Source organism: Trifolium pratense, linkage group LG6, assembly GCF_020283565.1.
Source record: "Trifolium pratense cultivar HEN17-A07 linkage group LG6, ARS_RC_1.1, whole genome shotgun sequence".
In the NCBI taxonomy this organism is placed as follows: Eukaryota; Viridiplantae; Streptophyta; class Magnoliopsida; order Fabales; family Fabaceae; genus Trifolium; species Trifolium pratense.
In genome coordinates this window covers 25,406,758-25,429,073 of record NC_060064.1, presented here as the reverse complement: position 1 = coordinate 25,429,073, position 22,316 = coordinate 25,406,758, and the positions used below count along the sequence as shown (strand labels likewise).

Sequence of the window (22,316 nt, the reverse complement as noted above, 5' to 3'; positions counted from 1 at the left end):
AGCTAAATTAGCCCACCCAAATTGACAACAGAGAGAATCAAACTCAAAACTTACAATTTTACAGACTAATTTGATGATTTACTTTAATACATATTATAGAAAATTACACACTCATTTCTAAAAGGGTTAATAGGTGTTTACCCCCTGAAATGTGGGCGAGTTTTGGTTTATCCCCTATAATTTTATTTTTTTTATTGTAATGTGAATATTCTCTCGTTTACCCCAATGAAATATGTTAACATAAGATTCTGTTCTTTTGCCCCTTTAATGTTAGGGAATTTTGGTTTACCCCCTCACTGACCATGCTAAGTCATCATTTTTGTGGAATTTAAGTCAACATATTCCATGAGGGAGTAAACGAGAGAATCTTTACATTACAGAGGGGTTAACAAAAATATAATATTGCAGGTAAACCAAAATTCGCCCACATTTGGGGGGTGGTTTAAATCCCTATTATCCCTTTCTAAAAAGATCTTTTAATTACGGTATCATTTAATATTAAAATATACGTTCTCCTAAATTTAAAAGTTAATTAGTGTTTTGATTTAATCAATTTTAGCATAATCGAAATCGGCATACATATTTTTTTTTTTTGTCAATTAGCCAAGTGATTAGAAATTTCACCCTTAAGTTGGGTAAGTAGGATGACTGGGGTTCGAATCTCAGCCTCCTACATATATAATGCAATGTCCTTCTTTTTTTCCCTTTTTCTATTCACATCATTAACATATTGTTTTAAATCTTGTTATCAATAAAAGATTAAGAAAAAATTTGAAAAATCATAGAAGTGGATAAAAAAATTAAATTTTATATTTTAAATAAAATTAATAGTAGAGAATACAATATTAATTATCTTTTAATTTCCTTCTTCAAAGCTCCCTCATATACTATCTCTTCTATTGAATCTCTTTTGATTAATTTTTTTTTTTTTTTTTGGGGGGGGGGGGGGGTGAGGATGTTAGGAAAACCTCTTAGATTAGCTGGAAAACTATTTGTTTGCGTAAGGAGTATAGGGTTTGGGGGTTCAGCAGTTGATGGAGTTTAACTTAGCCTTGTTAGGGAAATGGTGTTGGAGGTTGTTGTTGTATAGAGGGGGTCTGTGGTTTAGAGTGCTAGCGGCTCGTTATGGTGTGGAGGGAGGTAGGGTGAAAGCGGGGGACAGACGAGGGTCTTCGTGGTGGAGGGAGATTGTGAGGATTAGGGACGGTGTTAGAGGTTCTACAGGAGGATGGTTTGGCGAGAGTATCTTAAAAAAGGTGGGGATAGGTCTGATACCTTGTTCTGGACCAATCCTTGGTTGGGAGGGAGTCCGTTGTGTGAGAGGGTAGGCGTTTGTATGACTTGTCCGAGAACAAATCAAGGTTGGTAGCTGAGACAGGAGGGGGGCGTGGGTGTGGCGGAGGCAGTTGTGGGCTTGGGAAGAGGAGATGTTGAGGGAGTGTCAGGCCTTACTTCTTGGTGTCTCTTTGCAGGCTCAACTTATAGACAGGTGGCTTTGGTTGCATGACCCTGATCATGGCTACTCTGTCGCGACGCTTATCAGCTTTTGACTTCTCAGGACTCTGTTATTCTGGATGCTAGTTATGATCTTATTTGGCACAAACAGGTTCCCCTGAAGGTTTCTCTTTTTGCATGGCGTTTACTGCGGGATAGGCTGCCCACTAAAGTCAACCTGGTCACCCGAGGCATCATATCGTCTACAACTATCTCGTGTGTTTTTGGATGTGGTGGGGTCGAGTCGGCTCATCACTTGTTCCTTTCCTGCAGTACTTCTGGTTCTCTTTGGGCTTTGGTTCGATCGTGGATTGGTGTTCCTATGTTGGACTATATTACTTTATCTGATCATTTTGTCTAGTTCACTTTTTCAGTAGGTGGCTCTCGCACACAACTGTTTTTTATGTAGCTTATTTGACTTGCTTATGTTTGGGTTATATGGACGGAAAGAAATCATAGATTATTCAGCGGCTCAACAAGTACTGCTCATCATTTGTTGGAAAATATCAAACTGTTTTTCTATAGGTGGTTGAAGACGACGAGTGTGTCTTTAGTCTCAAACTACCATAGCTGGTGGTTTGATCCTTTACTTTGTTTGGGTCTTGTATGATTTATTTTATCATTTTTTTCCTTGACTCCTTGTAAATATTTTTAGTCGTTCTTGGTACATCTTGTGCTGGGGAGACTGTTTATTAATATATATTTCATTTTGGCTTGTTCAAAAAAGAAAATCATCTTTTAAATTGAAAGTTATAACTAAAAAAACAAAAATTCTTTCAAAATGTTGGTTTATGGTTTTCAGGTGTGTAAATTAATTAGTTATCATATATATATATATATATATATATATATATATGATTGCAGAGACAAATCTCTCGAGTTGAGTATGACTATAATTGTCGTCAAAGCTCTCCTTCAAAGAGTCTTAATTACACTGCATTCCCAAAAAAATGAAATTTAAACACAAGCCTCTATTTAATCTAGAGGAAACTCAAAGTATCTCATTCAAATGGTCTTGAATATCCTAGTTATAAGCAACCATTAAAAGATTCATGTGTAAGATTAGAGACAAGTTATGATAACTGAATCATATCTTGTCTCAATCCAATTTTTGGTGAGACAACGATATAAGATAAGTTAATCCTGAAACTTATCATATTTTATCTCTATAATTAAAAATCTTATCCTGAGTTGAGCTGGGTTACCCGGCATGATATGATAAGAAAATAATTACTTAATTACTCTATACAATATATTTTTAAATAAAAAATGAAATCAATAAAATATAAATAATAAAATAATTTGATATTAAATGAAAAGTAAAATAGTTAATTTTTAAATCTATGCGTAATTTTGTAATTTATATAATCTAAAGAATCAAAATTCTACTAAAATTAGAATATTTAAAAGTAAAATAATTATAAAAAAAAATCTAAAATAGGGATATTAATTTAATTTATAACAAATTAAATATAATTTTCTGGCAATGGTAGTTTTGTTATTTACCTATAAGATATATCATATATTTATTTATCTTACCTAACATGTATAATTGAATTATTTATTTGATTATGATTCTTATAAAAAATTTAACTAGTTTATTTGCTCATGATTTTTATTTAGAATTATATAAAATTATTTGATTAGTTATTTAAATTTTTTATTTATAAAATTTAAAGTATTAAAAAATAATTTAGTAAAAAAAATAATTAATTTACAAGAGTAAATTTGTCATTTAAATATGATATCTATCTCAACATATTATTATGAGGTATGTATAAAAAAATATGTTACGATAATTATCATGTTTGTTATCCTGTGTCAAACACATTAACAGTTATCTTACTTATATCATGTCCTATTTTTTAGGTAAATTAAGAGCATTATAAACATCATAGTAACTAGTTGACATTAGAGGGACATCTAGTAGCACTAATTTTATGTATCTTTGCTCATATATAATATAGGAAAAAACTAACGTGTATGCTTAAGGCATTTGTTAGTGCACTATAATAGTAATTTTGTATGAAAAATTGTGTATTTTATCTTTTTAGAAGTCAAACATTTTTTTGTTCAAGACATAATTGCTATTTGAAATATCTTAACATGTGTCCATAGGGCACATGTTAGCATGACCCTATAATATGCCAAAAAGGAGAAACTATACGGATCACGATGCTCTGTTGTAGTTAGAGCTCACAGTTACACGCTGTTAAGATATGGAGAAACTATACGTAGCATGACCCTATAATATGCCAAAAAGGAGAAACTATGCGGAGCAGATCTCAGTCATCCATTTCAAATCGGTTGGTTCAGATTACATCTTAACAAAATCAGTACAAAACAATCTCAACCATTAATTTCAAATATGACGGTTCTGATTAAATACAGCGTGAAAACTGTGTGGATAATTACTGCATCAAATCCTGTTCCGAAACTATATATACAAAGTGGGGGGCAAACCTTGCCTAGATAAAACCAAAAAGAACAAAAAGAAAATAAAAACAAAAAACAAATCCAAAATTAGGGAGACTGTCCCTAAATTAGTCCTTAGTAAAGACACGGGGCAAGGTTTCCCACCAAAGAAAACCATTGTAATGTACCCAAGAGATGTGACACTTCCATATTCCAATCTAATACTCCTAAGAAGATCCTATCATTATCCTATTTTACCCATCATGTCACTATTATATCCTACACATCAAATGTGCTCTTACTTCTCAAGAAAAACTAGTGCAATTCATAGATATCTCTCATGCATTTATTAGAGGAGAATACATAATTACTACGGTGTTGATTTTTTTTTGTCAAGTAATTAAGTTGCTAGAACTTGACATTTAAGATGAATAAGTGGAGTGTTCAGAGTTCGAACTCCGACTCCTGCCTATATAATACAATATACCTACCAACTAAGGTAAACTTACAAGGACACCGCAATGTTGATTTTAACATAACAAAACATGTAATTTAAATGTCTATAGAGAGATTGAATTGTAATTTACCCTAAAATATTGATGATATATCCATGTCACATTGTATAAAAAAAATGAATACATACCTGTGGATTTTTGGAACTAGAATTCAAAAGGGCATGATCTTTGTGATTTTGAAGTCTATGATGTGATGACTTATTTTCACATGCTAGGTCTTTTGAACATATCATCATATCACTACCATCAAACAACCCAAAAGCATATTTTTTTAAGTTTCTAGTTGTTCCACTTGAGGCAAAGTATTCATTAGTTACAACAGTTCATTGGTTTTGGTTCTCTAAATCTGATATCTCTTTCAATAAAACTTACACTATCAAAGTGATACTGTAGAAGATTTGGAAGAGCCTCAATATCTTCAAGCAAGAGCAATGATTAGGGGTATGTGGCTATTAAATGCAATTTTGTTTCCACTTTTTAAAGTAGAATTTTGTTTTTGAAATTGAAGAAATTCTAACAAGATGTAGGAACGACGGTAGCACAAAGAGAACAAGAACTCAAAGAGAAGAACAAAAAGCAGCCACAATTGAACGATATAACAGTCCGTTACTATGTTAAGTCAATGAAATGGTGCAAAAGTATCAACATACCTACAACAAATCAAAAAATAATAATAAAAATTAGTGTTCGTGAACAAATTTCCCAAAATTGCAATATCGGTTTTCAAACCTCTACGGTACTGGGATTGCATTGCAATGGCGCCGCTTTACACTTGCTATAGCGGCTGCTATCATTGCTATTCTCAACAGTGTTTCATGGTCCAATGGTGTGGCACTGGAGGACCTCGCTGCCACACTACATTGTTATATCATCGTTATAGCGCGCAATTAACAATATGCCATCTAGATGGAACACTACTCGATTTTCACGGTTCAACTGGTCGAGTAGTTCGGTTTGGTTTATGTATCATTAGTTTTATGAAATATGAGTTTTTTTTGTTTTATAACCCTCTGGTTCCTAGGGGAAAGGGACCCTAGTAGTCCAGAGTTCGGCCGCGAGGTAAGTAAAGTCTGGCCAAGAAATTGTTTCACCCAGGAATCGAACCCGGGTTCTCCCGAAATCCTTCCTTTTTGGTGAAGCTCATTAACCACCTGAGCCTAATGACTTGGTTTATGAAATATGAGTTTTGTTTTTGAAGAATAACAAATTTAGGGAGTTTTCATTTAGAGTAACATTTAATATTTTGATTGAAGAAGTTTGGGTGGAAAGAGATTCGAAACAAGTTTGAATAGATTAAAAGAATTTTATAGTTCTTTATAAATGGAAACTAACATAGAGACTAAACAATAATCGGAAGGTTTAATTGCACTTTTGCTCCCCCTATTTTACAAGATTCAAGAATTTGGTCCCCTATTTTAAAATCAAACATTCTTACCTCCTTATTTTATTTTATTTTTCTGCATTTTGGTCCCCAAGCCCATTTTTTAACCAGCCGGCAGGAAAAACACTGATGTGGCAAGAACAACACGTGGCAAGACCAACATCCAAATCAACATTTTTTCTGTCGGCTGGTTAAAAAGCGTTGATATGACAGTATCCATGTGGCAAAGAATAGTATTCACATCAGTGTTTTTTAACCAACTGACAAGAAAAATGCTTATATTTTTTATTAAAAATGATACATTTGTTGATATGTATTTGTTCTTTGCCACGTGGATACTGCCACATCAGCGTTTTTCCTACCGGTTGGTTAATAAATGAGGTGGGGACCAAAACTGCAAAAATATCAAAATAGGATGGCAAGAATGTTTGATTTTAAAATAAGGGGACTTAAATCGTTAATCTTATAAAATAAAGGGACCAAAAATATAATTAAACCTATTTGAAAAAATGAACTAAATCTGACAACCAAAGAGATTAGGTCTAGACTCTCACAAATTTGACAAATTAAAGTTTAAATCTTGTTTAGAAGAGGTATTTGTATCCATATTTAGTGTCATATCTATATTTAGTGTCTATATTTAGTGTCTGACACATCTTAATTAACATCCATAAGAGAAAATCTATAGAAAACACCCCCCAAAAAAAAATTAGACTAAGATCAAATCTCACATATCTTAATTAACATCATAGGCTATGAAGCATAGGTACGTACTTGTACCGGGTACATGCACGGTACTCGAACGGTATGCACGGATTCATACCTATTTTTATTTAGTTGATTTGAGATGATGGATACAGCAAAAACGTATAGGCCGTTGAAAAATCTCTTAAAAGTGTTTCAATTTTTTTATTATATATTTCAATGATGAAAATAGTGGAGATAGTGGACAAAAAAAGTAGATCTCCAAAAGTAATCACTTAAAAAAAATTAATATTTTATATTAACCTATCGGCGGTATCTTAGATTTTCTAAAGATGTCGTATTCCGTACCGGTAATCATATCGGGTACCAGTACCGTAACCATAGTTAGAAAACGTTGATCATATAGGAGAAAATCTATAGAAAACACATCTTAATTGTTGGAACACCAAGATCAGATCTGAGATATGGCTTGCAGAATTAGACTAAAATTACAATTATGCTTTGATTACACTTTGTTTAGATCCTTAACGAAGAAAAAGAAAACCAAACAATAGACAAAGTATAGAAAACGCATGCAAAAGGGAAAATGAAGAAAGAACGACTCACCATAGCAGCAGCATGACAGATGAAGAGACTAAAAGAAGGATCTAGAGATGGCTCCCTTCAACAAAGAAGTCATGAGTTCTATAAAAAAAAAACTGATGAGTTTGAGTGAAAATTAGACTTTTATATTGAAACTAATGGGCCTACATAGCAAGCCCAATATTCAAACAAATCCAAAGGATATAGAGCAAATTTCCAAAATCATTTGAGATTTAACAAGTCCTTGCTGCATAATTATTGTTTCTACATGTGTCAAAAAAAAATTATTGTTTCTACATTAAAGATGTTTCTAGTTATCAATCGTTAGTTGGTTCAGTGGTGATCCAATCGTTAGTTGGTTCAGTAGTGATTGACGCTGAACTTGATAAGGAGGACCACGGTTCGATCCCCGCAACTACGATTGGAAGGGAGCTGGGACCACTTGATGCCAGAATTGACCTACCGAGTCATATTAAACTGGTGATGAAAAAAAATGGATGTTTCTAGTTTGTAAGTTTTTTTTTTGACAGATAGTTTGTAAGGTTATGTTGTTGTGTCATTTTGTTATTTACGTGATCACTGATGGGTCTGCAAGTGCACGAAAATATCGGTTATAGTATAAAAGACTATTGATCCCACGGAGACCAAATTGTCAAGTACCACGTTGTTTATCTAAGGCGGTGCGAATTAGTTTGATTGCGAAATAAGAAAAATGACTGTTTTTAATTAATATATAATGACGAGAGACTAGAATAAAATTCACATCGACCATTGGTACCCGATAAGTTTTATTTTATAATTATAACAGGAAAAGATTAAATTAAAGAAGTTGTCCGCTTTCGTGCGCCCGACTACGAATTTTGACTTTGTAATCTATTCGACCGCTTTCACGTGTACGCCTTACGACTTCAAAATTCGGTTTGAAAAATAATCAATTTTTACTTAAAAAGTTTAAAATACAAACCTCCCCTATTTGTTTCTCTAAGTGACACAAACCACCCAGGGGCGGACCTTTGTGAGGCTTGGTGTGGCTATAGCCACACCATCTCGGCCCAAATTTTTTCGAAAAATAATAATAATTTTAGAAATAATTTTAAGTTATTCTTTATACATATTCATACAAATATTGATGCAAATATTAGTTTAGAGTTTATTATTAATGACTGTAAGTCTCTTGGTACACATTAATTTAAATATTAGTGCAAATATTAGTTTATAGTCTATTATTGTTGATTTCAAATCCTTAGTTATACAAAATGTATGATTTTAAGTTATATACTTTATTTTTATAATAATCAATTTTGATTTTGTTTGTCAAAAAATAATGGATTACTAATTATTGAATTTGTAGAATTAACTATTGAACTAACATAAAACAATAGGTTTAATTTTTTCAAGTAAGATGATATGAGTAAAATTGGAATAAAAATTACTCCATAAGTTATAAGCTTATAAAAAAGTTTATCAAAATAATCTATAAGCGAGTATAATTTTGGGTTCTATATATTTTGGTCCAAGGTAGAATCTTGTGAAGTATCAAACAATAGTAATATTAATATGTATGATTTAACATATATTCAATTAGTTATAGCCTTTTTTTTCCGAGAATTTTGTAATTTTTTGGATTGTTGCTCTGTTGGTCTCTTTTTTTTTTTTTACGGAAATGTGCTTATAGCATTTCATTAATCAGAATGTGTTCAATACAATATGGTATATCAACCAAAATTTGGGGACTAGCTAAATATGTGGCCGCTTTAGCTAAACTATGAGCAACCTCATTTGCTTGTCGCCTAACAAACTCAACACGAGAGTTATTATAAAATTGGGAAAAAATACTCTTACAATGCGTGATTATATCACCGAATTCAGTAGCATCATGTGTACGTGCATGGAACCTGTCTACTACTTTCTTTGAATCAAGCTCAAAATCAACCGGTCCCGAATTTAATCATGAACCCAAGTAAGAGCATAGAGTAACCCAAGGGCTTCTCCAATATGAACTGCACACACAGGAGTAAATTGGTCCTACCTAGCCAAAACAAAGGCTTCAAGCTCGTCTCTAATGCATATGCCAATTCCCACTTTATTATATTGAGATGAGAAAGAAGCATCTATGTTACATTTAAAACGCCTGGTGGTAGGCTTGGTCCATTTTATAACTTGCAAGGCATTCTGATTTGAAGGAGCAACACCTTCTTTTTTTTGAATATACATGTTGTATTATTAGTAATTTCATATATTGTTTGTTGTTTAACTAAATTATCGGGATGATGATGAATTTTTTCGATAATGCTAAAAAAATTTAGCCCCACCGATAATTCATGTCTGTATCCGCCCCTGAAACCACCCCTTAGTGTTAACACCGTCAATCTCTGTTAGATAACAGTGATAAAAGTGTATCCCAATATGAAACTTCTTCAAAGAAAAAAAAAAAAAAGGAAGACCAAGTCTTAATAATTCCATAGACGGTAAAATCGGCTAAAGATGGTGGAAACAAAAGAGAGATTTCCATAGAAAATTAAGAGGTTTCCATAACCACTACATATCAGTTTGTAAACATGTGGCAAGTACCAGTTTCCACAAAAAGATGCATGAGAAGAAATATTAACGCCCTTTTAAACGGATTAAAAGTTCAGTCTCCTACAAAAATAAGTAACCCTATAAATCCTAGATCAATAGAACAGGGGATGTTGATCTCACAAAAAAAAACTTAACTGTATTAGTAAAGAAGTGGGGTGTTTGTGTATTAATAAAAACTTAATAGACTTCAGGGGGAGGTGAGTAGATTTTTCCCTAAATTTAATTTTTGATTTTTTCTACGGTCAAATACAAATCTCATTCTTTCAAATTGAAAACAGTATCGCCTTAATTTCAGCTCTCGGACTTAAAAATAATTCCTGTTATATTTATTAATCATATCACTTATCGAAATACCTTCGGTACGACGGTCATTATATTCCACAACCTCTAGAAATCTACTCGGACATAGTAATATCAATAATAACTAGTATGTTAGCCCGTGTCATGCACAGGATTATTTTCTTTTTTAATATTATTTATGTGTTTATTTTAATATATTATTTGAATAATTTGGTTAAAAATTCTAAGATAAAATTGAGATAGATTTTACATGATATATATGTTTAACGATGTTACGGAATAAAGCGAGATGAATAATATTATTTCACTTCTCGTTCTACACTACTAAGAGATAGATTTTTTCTCTAATCTTCATCCCTGAGACTATATAGTGATCGTATAAATATAAAATAATTATAAATTTCATTCTCAAATGAAAATTTAATTAATCAAGGTGCATTTTTAATAATGGGGTCAAAAGTGTTCCACGTTTATCATTTTATACCCGTGAGAGATTCTCTCTCTCTCTCACACTATTTCTGCATCTCTCCCACAAGATAATTTTCATTTTTTTAATAATATTTATTTGTTTAAGTTCTTTTTTTTTTCTTTTCAAGGTTGTCTGTGTCATTTTTCATTTTATATTATTTTGAATATTGTCTATATTTTTCTTTCAATTGTTTATGAGATTAATTTTATTTAATTTACTTGAGAATGAAAATACGACATATGTTTAGGGATGTTATAGGGGCATAATGGGGTCAGAAGTACTCCCCCATTCCCCGTTCAACAACACTATTCTCTCTCCCTCCGTCTCTCTCTCACGTGTCTATCTCCCAGTCCCGTAACTCTATATGGACTCCATTAACAAAAAAATATTGTAAATTTCATACGGTTTCTCAAATGAATATTAACCATGTTTCTATTCTCAAACTTTTTATTGTCATTGTACTACAAAGAAGCAATTTTCACGTGTGAGCGTCAAATGAAAAAATCTACGTATGAATCTCCACTCACATTGATAAATTTGCATCCCTAAAATGATTTGAACTAAGGTTTATGGAAAGCTTAAAATTGGAAATTATAAAAAAAATCCATAGATTATAAAAAATTAAGATACATAAACTAATTAAATGACACATAAACAATTTTTATGAGAATTCACGAGAGAGCTCCGTAAGAATCGCGCTATATATATAATAGAGATTAATAAAGCTTTATCAAGAAATTTCATCTTTCTTGAATCAGGGAACAGGGAAACGTGAAAAGCAACAACTGAATAAAGCATAAAAGTAACAATTGAAAAGTAGTAATCCAGCAACTTGAATATATTAGAAACAGTAGCAAATTAACAAGTAAATACACTAAACAGAATGGGAAAACCTGGAAAAAGCTTAAACTGAATTCAAATTACTGAAGGTTGTTGTTAAAAGCTCAACAGGGCAACGTATGGCCGCCGATGATATATGAAAACAAAGCTCCAAACTTAGAAAATAAAATTGCAATATGAGAAAATAATTGCTTTTAAAAAGTGTAATTTTTTTTGTCAAAAAAAAAGAAGTGTAATTTTTGGGTCTCATAAAGCTTTGATCCGAAAAATCAATTACAAACTGGTATTTATAGACTGAAATTCGTGTTGAAATGCTCCAAAATCGTGTTGAAGTAGGGGAGAAAAAATAGGAAAGCGGAAGAAGAAACTGCTTGAACAAGATTTGCGTTGGCTGATCACCGTCACAAGGTGTGACGTTCAGCCCTTCATGAAGAACCTGTTTATTTTCCAGATTGCGACGGCCTACTGGCGTCACTAGGTGTGACGGCCTGCCCGTCAGTGTGTAGTTGAACTTTCCTTTCCTGTCTGTGCGTTGACTTCTGTAGCGACGGTGATGTCTGACGCTATCTTGACTGTCACAACCTACTGGAAATTGAAATTTTTCCACTTTTTTCACCGTTTTTTCATTGTTTCGATACGCAATGACCTTAATTCAACATATACCTGAAATAAACACGAAAAATCAATATAAAAGCATAAAATCGATTTAAAACATGTGTAAATCAAATTAAAATAATAGTGCATTTTACGTGTTATCAATCACTACAACATTGAACATTTTCTATGTAATACAACGCTTCTTATAAAACATCTTAAAAAATTGTTTCAGCAATATCCATCAAGCAACGGTATTTTGAATGAGTTGTCATTGATTTACTATTATTTTTATATAGTTTAAGACACCATTAAAAAAATAAGCCACTGAATTTGGTCTAGTGGTGAGAGGTTTGGGTAGTATGTCATAGTTCTAGGTTCGATCCCCAACTCATTGTAAACAAAAAAAAACAACACCATTAAAAAACGTTTCCAATATAATGAAGTAAAATTTAAATATCTTTATTTATTTATTTATTAGTTTTCATAGTTGACTAGGCTCGTTTCTTTCTCATTTTTGTTGTTGTTGTCTGCATCTTCTCGTGTTTCTCATTCATCGGAAAACTTTGCACTCCTCGTATCATTACAAAAAATGCAGAAAGCATCGTCTATCAAGCACACTTCTGTTTCTTGTACAATTTTATTTTGGTTATCTTGTTATTGGTACGAAGTTTCCACCGTCATTAGCGATGACTAATATTTGTAGGGGGGCCACTAGGGCACTCAAGGTGGATTCTCCACTTCCAATTGAATTTTCTTCATACGCATGAGTCGGGAATCGAACCTCAAATCACATGCTTAAGGTGACAAAGACCTTTACCACTAGGATCCCTTTTTTTGGAGCAAATGGTGAGCCATCTGCAACACCCTAAATAGATATAAAACGAAGCAAGTACAAAAAGAGAAGGGGTACATAAACCAAAACCTTCTCAAGCATGAAAAGAGAAATAAAATGAAAATATCGAGAAAATAACAAGCATAAAACACCAAAGAGGAAATGAAAATAAAAGGAAAAAAAGGAACAAAGAAAACTCAGTCTGACATCCTACCCTTAGAGCGGATATTACGAACCTGAAAACCTTTCTGCAGATTCTTTTTCTTAGTCTTAGACACCACTTCCATGAAAGACTCTTCCCTAGCAACTTCACGGTTCTTCAAAAAATTGATCACTACCGCTCTCTCTTCCTCATTGGTAAAAACGTTATGCCCAATGTCGCTGCCATCATTTTCCTTCCAATACTATTGTAAAATTGCCAAATCATGAGCAACATTAGGATTTAAAACTTCATCAGTAACAATGACTTGCGAAGAACTCATACCACACCCAGATTGGGGTGGGATCCAGACAGTTGCACAAGATCTGCTTCAACTGAAATGTTAGGACATAGCTCTTCCTCAATATTTAAAACATCTCCTACGAGCACACTAGTTGCTACCTCTTCCGACCTTATTATATCAATAATAAGAGGGTTTTCATCTGCTACAACTTTAGTACAATCTAGCACTGTATCACATGCCTTTTAGGAATAAAAACATGTTTAAATAATTAATCATTGGTTTTCTTGTAAAATTATTAAATCAAATAATTATGTCTTATTAAAGTTATTGTCCCGTGTATATTTTTATATAAATTCTAATTAATGTGTTCTAATTATTCGAATTTTTATTTATAAGATATCAAAAAGTTAATTAATTTAACTTATTGATATGTGATAACCATATTTTTATTATAATTTATTCGGGATGTGGGTTGCCCGTGGGCCATTCAGGCTAGCCCATATTTTAAAGGGACTTTATCGGGTCGGACTAAAAAATTCAGAAAAAATCGGGCTGAAATCTTAAGGCCCGAGCCCGAAAAAAATCGAGGTCATTCAGACTTGCCTATTTTGACAGGTCTACTCCATATATGATTTTTGTAATAAATTATGATTAACAATTTATCCAAATTCTTTTATGACAATGACAAATTAATAAACTTTATAGTAACCAATTTTATTATTGACAAAATGCATATAAAGGACCTTTAAGTTTTACGTTTGTAACAGATAGGTAGTATAAGTTTTTTAAGTAACAAATAGGTCCTTTACGTTTTTCTCCGTAACTTAAAAAATAGGATATAGATGTTACAAATTATAAACTTAAAGGACATATTTGTTACTTAAAAAACATAAAGAGCATATCTGTTACAAACATAAAACTTAAAGGATATGTTTGTTACTTGAAAAACATAAATGGCCTATATGTTACAAACGTAAGAGAAATGCTAACATGGGCACAAACCCAAACAAATTATTGTTAGGCACACTCACATAGGTGAAAAAAAATTTAAAGAAAATATGAATAAAATTATATTAATTGATGTGACTATTTAATTTTTGTTTTAATTTTTTTTATTGATGTTTGTGTGCCTAAATTTGTGTCTAAATGTTTTGTTTTGTGCCTATGTAAGAATGCCTCCTCTCTATAATCTCTTTATTGTTTCAATTTCGTTCTTATTTTTATGTATAAATTCATGTCTCATTAATGAGAATTCAAATCAGATTGCATGTTAAACTTTCTATAATTTTTTTGTCAAAAAAAAACTTTTTATAATTTTTTTTCTCTATTTTTATGCATATATTAGTTTTTTTATATTGTTCCTGTTTTTAAGTGTTTTCAACTTATCCATTCATTAATATTTTTATTGACTAAATTTTTTATAATGTTATAATCTTTTTACTGTTTATGCTTTTCTATAAAAAGAAAAATATTGACTAAACTTTCTATAATTTTTATTAACTAAACTTTCTATAATCTTTTTATTGTTTCTGATTTTTTCTGGAATTTTTTTTAATAAATTTTCTATAATCTTTTTATTGTTTTTATTTTGTTCTTAATTTCATGCATAGATTCATTTACTTTTATTGCATTCCTATTTTTATACATATCTTAATAATACAGTAAAATTACAATGAAAGATATAAAATTTGAAATATTATTAAAACAGATAAGGACAAATTAGTAAATTTGACAATAACTAATATTATTATTTTAGAAGTAGAAGTGTGTATCATACTTTATGCTTGAACCGGTAGAGTTTGTATGAGTGTCATGTTGGGTCCCGATAGATCAGGGGAATTGGAGGTCTTCTTGTTATTTTGTCCTACCTATGGTTGATCATTGCCTCTCTTTTGCTAATGGGTCTTCTTCTCGTGGCGATGCATTAGAGAGCTTCTAGTTTGTTGGTAGTGTACTTGCTTGTTTCCTAGTACTTTCCTTTTGTTTTCTAATCTTAGAGATTGTTTTGTTTTGGTGGAATGTAATTTTAGTACCTCCTTGATTTATTGAACTTTCTCTTGTATTTTTTACGTTTTTATATTTATATATAATATATTTGTTGTTCAAAAAAAAAAAGTAGAACTAAGTCTATAAACTGTTTTTCCATAAACTAACTTTAAAAACTACCATTAAAACTTTTTTTTAACAAACCTTTAAAAACTTATAATAATACATAAAATCATATTTATTTGCATAAGTTGTTTTACATAAACTCAAAAATAAGTTATGCAAATGGATCCTTGACCAATGATAAATGTGTCTATTAGTTCTTATTAGATACAAAGGAACAACACGTTACTCTTAGGCAAGGTGTTAGTGAAAAAAGATGTTAACAAGAAGTTTTGATCAGTTTCATGCGCAACTTGCAACTCATTGTTGCATTTACAAGAACAGTGTCAATCATATTCAAAGTTTAAGAAAAAGTATGAACATCAGTTACTTCTTAAGATGATCCAAAAAGAACAAGTTAGAATTGATGGATAAATCATACAATAAACACAATGTGCATAAGACATTCTTGACGAATCAAAGTTTGTACACTACAAGAAAAATATCATTTACTAGCGGAATGTATCCCTCAGAAAGTGTCAATTTCCACCACTAACTACACATTTATTGGCGAAACCAATTTGCTAGTATATTTGACGCCATGAAGTGAGCTTGATTTTGTGTTTCTCTGTTTTCTAAATCTCCTAGAGTGTTTGGACATTAGCAATTACAGGTTGATTTTGTTTATCAAAGGTATATACAGAGCCTTTCCGCCACTATTTTTTTCTAATAAACTTATTGGTGGAATATTTCCGCCACAAGGCTCTGCCAAGAAAGTGATTATTTTTTTCTATATATATATAGCTTTGCCAAGAAAGTGATTCACTTTTTCCAATCCAAACAATTTGTCGAGGATGTTTTCTCTCCCCACCCCCCGTGATTCTTTTATACCCCCCAATATTCCGATTTTGTCCTTGCAAAAAACTTCGGTTCGCAGAAACCGAATTTTTTCTAGTACAAATTCAAAGTAAATTTCGGTTTTCAAGGCAAAAAAAACTTTGGTTTCTATAAACCGAAGTTTTTTGCAAGGGTAAAATTAGAAATTCAGGGGGTATAAAAGAAACACGGGGGGTGGGGAGAGAAAACATCTTTGTCGAGTCACTTAACAATTTAAACATGAGCCCAATGCTGAAAACACTCATCCAAACAAGCAATTCGACAACTTTAAATTGGTTCTACTACAACATAGTAGTGTGCCTTTCACAAATTTCTCTCTCCTCACCATCTTCTCAATCTCAGGGAGAAACATCGACTAAAATCCCCTTAGTTAATAGTATTGCTAGATTAAATATAATCAAATTGATTAAGTAGTTAATAGTATTGCTAGATTAATTATATCTTTTGTTGAGCATTAATCCCCTTAGCTTGAGAATTTAAAGGATAAGCCAGATTAGAAATTTTGAATGATAAGAAATTGAGAGCAGATAATTTACCAGGTGACACGATTTCTAAGTCATTATTTTTATGGAAGAAACAAATTTTTAAAAAGAAGTTCATTTCATTCAAATTTAGTTTCACGATTTTATTTACTTAAAAAATTTAGTGTTAATGATGCAAACTAATAAAAATTAGTGGTTAATATCGTTCGCCACCACGAAGAGATAAGGTGGTATTCATTCGTCACCACGAAGAGATGAGGTGATATACGTTCTCCACAACGAAAAGATAATGTGGTATATCTGTTCGCCACAACAAAGAGATAATGTGGTATATCGGTTCGCCACAACGGAAAGATAATGCAGTAACTGTACACCACCACGAAGAGACAAAGTGGTATCCGTTCACCAAAATGAAAAGATAGTGTGATATCAAATACCAGTTCGCCAAAACGAAGGAATAATGTGGTATATCCGTTCGCCAAAACGAAGGGATGATGTGGTATATGTTCGCCATTACGAAGAGATAAAGTAGTTTAGGTGCACATAATGAAATGAAATAGTTTTTATATACTTTGTTGATAGTTAACCAACACTTAGAGAACTATGTGACTCTGGTTCCTTAATCGTTTAGGGATACGTAGCACTAGGGATCCTCCCAATCGACCTATAATTTCAATAACTCTATATTTTAGCCAAGTATATTTTGTTATAGTTTATAGTGTATTAAGCTTGACATGCTAAATACAGGGTTAGTTAGTGGTGGCATATGTATCGATCATGACCAGGGATTGGGTCGTGACATATAAGAAAGGTAGTTGAGAGTAATAGCATAACTTGGAAAACTTGAGTAATAAATCCACCGCATTGCTTTTCCTTTCAATCCAAACCCTTTCTTTGCAATGTAATCACACATGGTGGTGTTGCAATGAGAGGTGTTGCTCTTTCTACCACTGTTTCTAAGATCACCGGCGGTGGTTTTGTGGTAGTTCTCGTTGGCCGCGTTTTCCCATGTTCCGGCAAGGTTTGTGCTGGTGCCTGTGGTGGTTTATTGTCAAGATTGTTCTGTTTCTGTTTGATCTGTCCTAGTTTCTTTTTCTTTTTGTATTGTTCACTCTATTTTAGATCTATTGTGTTGGTGTCAACTAATTTTTTATCCTCAGGTCGTGTTCTGTTTCTGGGTGCTTGGTTGTGATGGGTTTCAGTTGCCGTCGGGTGTGGTTGGTTCTCTGCGTATCTGATTCTCTGATTGTTTTCCAAATCTGTTTAAATTTGCAGGATTCGTTGTCTCTAGTAGACCTCGACCGCCCGGGTGGCGACTATTCTCCCAGGGTCTAGTATATTTCTTATGTGCTTGTTTGTGGGTGTTTGGTGGTGCCTCTTTCGGTTTTGCTTGGATTTACAGGGTTTTGGAATGTATGATTTCTTTGAGCTAGGACTTGTCTGCGAAGTTGTTGTTTCTACCTTTGTCCATCAGCCTTTCGTCTCACGGAGCTGTTATTTGGATTCTCATAGGTTGATCTCCTTTGCTTTGAGATTGGAAGTTAGTGTCAAGTGAGGGTGCCTTCCTAATTATGGGATTAGGAGGTGACCTCATTTAGGTGTGGTTTTTGTTCATTAGGAGGAAGACCTCGTTTAGACAGGATTTTGGTAAGGCGTATATAAGGCATCGATGTTATGTAATTCATTTTTTTACCGATCTTTGTTCATCTTGTGCATGGACCTGGTTAATATTATATTTACCGCTAAAAAAAATCATTATGTGAAACTCGCACTAGGGCCAACCAAATCTAATATAGCTAATGACTATTACTTTCACCACTATCAAAACTATTATGGAAACTAATATAAGACCCATGTGTACAAATACTTACCTAGTTGGTTACAATTTTTATTTTTGAATAGCAAAAATATTATATAAAAAGGTAGAATAGTACAAACAAAAAAGGAATACCAGAAATACTCACGAAAAAAGAAACAACACCAATAAAACAAATTGAAGTGCCCCCAAACACTACAAGAACAACAACAACTGACACCACCAAATTGCCAAACTTCCCAATGAAAAGAAAAAGGATCAACTACAAAAGAAAGAGTGGAAGTCAAGTAGGCCATCAATCAACCAAGACCACAAAGACTCAACTCAACATCCCAACACACTCTAATAGGTTGCATAACAAATTAGGTTGCATCTCACTGTAAGCGAGAGGTGCCAGAATTTTTACCCAACTATCATATTCAAGAGGAAAGTTTTTCCCTATCTACCAAATACTTGATAATTGAAGTTCCCTCCGCAAGATTTCCTAAGATTTTTAGAGTGTGACAAAGATGTTATAATGTAACTTCTTAAACAAGGTCTTTTAGTGTAAAATCTTGTCAAGATCTTCAAGCGGGCGTAACTCTAATACACCTTTTTGTATATCTCTTGTATTAGTTTCAGAAATAATAGGAATAGGAATAGGCCAAATTTGGGTGCCTAACCACTTCAAACCATAATCACCATTATATTGTTTTATGTCGGTCTTGTCTTCCCAATTAGGGACTTCTGCTTGAAACATAGGTCCAATGGGAATAACTGGCCTTGGAAGATGATTACCCCTGGCAGGTAAGTATTTGTTGACTGAGCAAACCAGTTCTATGTCTTTCATAGTTTTGCTTGTTGTCTTACCATCCGTAAAATCTTCATCGAATGACTTATCCTCTAATGTTTCCACAAATTCTATTCTTGGTTTATCCTTTAAACCAAGAATAGAATTATTACTACTACTATTACAACTAATACTACCCGTTAAATCTCTACGTTGGATTTTCAAGCTTCCTTGATGCATAGGGTAACTTGACCCATTAATAGAATCTTCCGATTCACTTAGTTGAGAATAGTCTTCCATATTGATACCACAATATTCTTTGTCATCTAGAGTAGGAAGAACAAGTTCTTTTGTTCTTTGTAAAATGACCTGTTTTTTATCAGCTAGTGTTGAATATGAACGGGGAGAAGATAAGCATCTTCTTTGATCTTTGGTATATTCACTATCATATTTTTCTCTACCAACGAGTTCAAAATTAATAGTGAATTTATCATCATATATATACCAGTCAAATTTCCTCTTCTGAAAAAAAAAAATGACTCTATTATAATAGACAAAACTAGACACGAACTTAAATGTTCTTCAGAGAGATATACCTTAATTAAAAGATGTCAGAATCTATCAATTTATCAAATTGATCTATACCTCTCAAATCATTGTAAATAAGTGTATATCAATATAAGATAAAGAATAACAACTTATATTAATGAAATAACAAAGTACATTATGCATGTTCCAAATTTTTAAGTAATGCGCATAAAAACAATATAAAACAAGCATATCTTCTTTCTTCTTTTGTCAAAATAAAGAGAAAGTATATATGTTTTCATAAGATTTCTAACATGGTCCAATAAAAAAAAGCTATCACCAATGTTTCATCATAGATAACAATAAAACTATAATAAAAAATCAGTTTCATGGCCTTTTCCAAAAAAAATAATAATAATAAATCAGATTAACGTAGAGAAAAAAGGATAATACAAAAATATGGCAGTCACTTATTTTATAATTATGCTATATACAAAATATTCATTGTCGTTTATCAATGATAATCTTCATCGAGAAATTTATTGAACACAAATGGGATTTTATGTTTCTAACAAAATTTTATCCACACATAAGACTTAAAATGTTAAATCATGTCCATTTAAATGGGGATGCCACAATCAAATTTAAATTTTTTAAATTTACCTTTTGATTTTTAGATATAGAAATCAAAGGTGCCGGAACTCTATGCCTTAGATTATGAAGTCTATGGTGTGATGACTTCTTTTCGGAAGATTTTGACCATATCATCTTGAATCTACCCTCGAACCGCTCCAAAGTATTTTTTTAGAGTGTTGTTGTTCCTCTAAAGGCAAAATATTCTCGAATGGTGTAACTACAAGAAATTCACATTTGTAGAAGTAAAAATATGAGACACCTCCAAATAATACTATGCTATAAATGACATGATAAATATGTCTATAATGTTTTTAACATGATCTAATTCAATAAAGTTTATCTAAAAACGTAGAATCGATAAAATTTACAATTTAAAATGAGATTTTAACAATTATTCAATCATATTTAATAATACATTATTTAGAAAGTCATATTTATATATGAAAAACGGAGGAAAAAAAAAAAAAAAGAATGATATTTTCAGTGTGTTGTTGTTCCTCCAAAGCAAAATATTCTTGTAACTAACGACCTTACTTGAACATAAAATATAGGATCGTACTACTGTGTACTTGATCCTTGATTTCTAAGGAGACATGAACATAAAATATTCTTGTAACTACAAGAAATTCACATTTGCAAATTAAAAATATGACACACCTCCAAATAATACATACATAGTGTCTATAATGTTTTTAATGTGATCTGAATCGATAAAGTTATACCTAAAAACATAGAATCAATAAAGTTTACAATTTAAAACGAGATTTTAACAATCACTCAATCATATATAGAACTCCTCCAAATAATATCATGCATGATTTAAGGAGTCATATTTGATTTTTAGCATAAATGCAATGTTCGCATCTTAAACTAGAAACGTGAACGTTTTTGAACAAACGTTCTAAGTATATAAATGATGGGTGACCCAATCGACAATGCCACAAAGAAAGAAAAAAAAAAAGATTATATTACTCTTTACAAGATATATTATATTGTGGTTATATAGTTGTTGTTGTAATGGGAATACTTTCAATCATCACTAACATTAATATTTATAAATTATTAATTTTATACTATCTTCGTCCCTAATTATAAGACTTCATCGAGAAATTGCAAAGATTGAGAAATTAAATGTAAACTTTACGAGCATCTCTACGAGTTTAGAGAGTCGAGTTTACCCTTCAATTTCACTTAAACGAGTTGACGTAAAAACTCGATTCTAACAACCTTGTATGAGACAACTACTTATCAATTACATCAATCTACAATTGACCTAACAATAGTTGAGACTTACACATAATAATCAATTGAAAAGATGAGATTTGCAAAAAAAGATGATTTGAATACAAAAAACATCACGTTTGATTCATACATATAAGAAACAAGAAAAGGTCAAAGAGATCACAATAGAAGAAAAGGTAAACGCAAGCAATAAGAAGAAAAGAATATAAAAGATCTATACAAGGAAATAAATCAAATCGCGTAGAAAGAACAAAAACAAATGACTCACCTCTTTATTTTGAAGAAGCACAGCGGACAGAGAGAAAGAGAAGATAAGGATGCAGCGATTTCCCCCAAAGATAATGAAATTAGGTTAACAATTTTTGTTGCTTTATATTGTGCCAAATGGGCCTAAATTAGAGTAAGCCAATAACTTATATTGAAAAAGCCCAATAACAAACAAATCTTAACAATATATAGATATTTCTTGTGGGACAATTAAGAAAATATTTGTGTATATCATAAATTGTATCTTGCTTGTTATCATTTATATTTATATGGGTAAATAGGGTTTTATCCCCTGCAAAATAGAAGAATTTTGCATTACCCCCTGTAAAATAAAAAGTTGTGATTCCCCCCTCATAATATTAAGATTCTTTGTTTTACCCCCTGAATTGACAACATGGATTTGGAATCTTAATTTTGCTGACATGGCAACCATACGTG

At 32.0% G+C, this 22,316-nt stretch overlaps 1 protein-coding gene across 3 annotated transcripts; it reads right to left on the bottom strand.

Annotated features, from left to right (window-relative positions):
• Positions 1-11,258: 11,258 nt before the first annotated feature.
• Positions 11,259-21,996, bottom strand: LOC123888413. Of its 3 annotated transcripts, XM_045937467.1 has the most exons (4): positions 21,880-21,977; positions 20,397-20,586; positions 12,947-13,114; positions 11,259-11,944 (listed from the first exon to the last, which is right to left on the bottom strand). In XM_045937467.1, the coding sequence occupies exons 2-4, from the start codon at positions 20,499-20,501 to the stop codon at positions 11,894-11,896; spliced, it is 324 nt and encodes a 107-aa protein (XP_045793423.1). In that variant the 5' UTR covers positions 20,502-20,586; positions 21,880-21,977; the 3' UTR covers positions 11,259-11,893. The 3 variants fall into 3 exon arrangements, 2 of the variants coding, with proteins under 2 accessions (XP_045793423.1, XP_045793422.1); XR_006802061.1 differs by lacking the exon at positions 12,947-13,114; XM_045937466.1 differs by lacking the exons at positions 11,259-11,944; positions 12,947-13,114 and adding an exon at positions 18,456-19,727 and having other exon boundaries at positions 21,880-21,996.
• Positions 21,997-22,316: the final 320 nt, after the last annotated feature.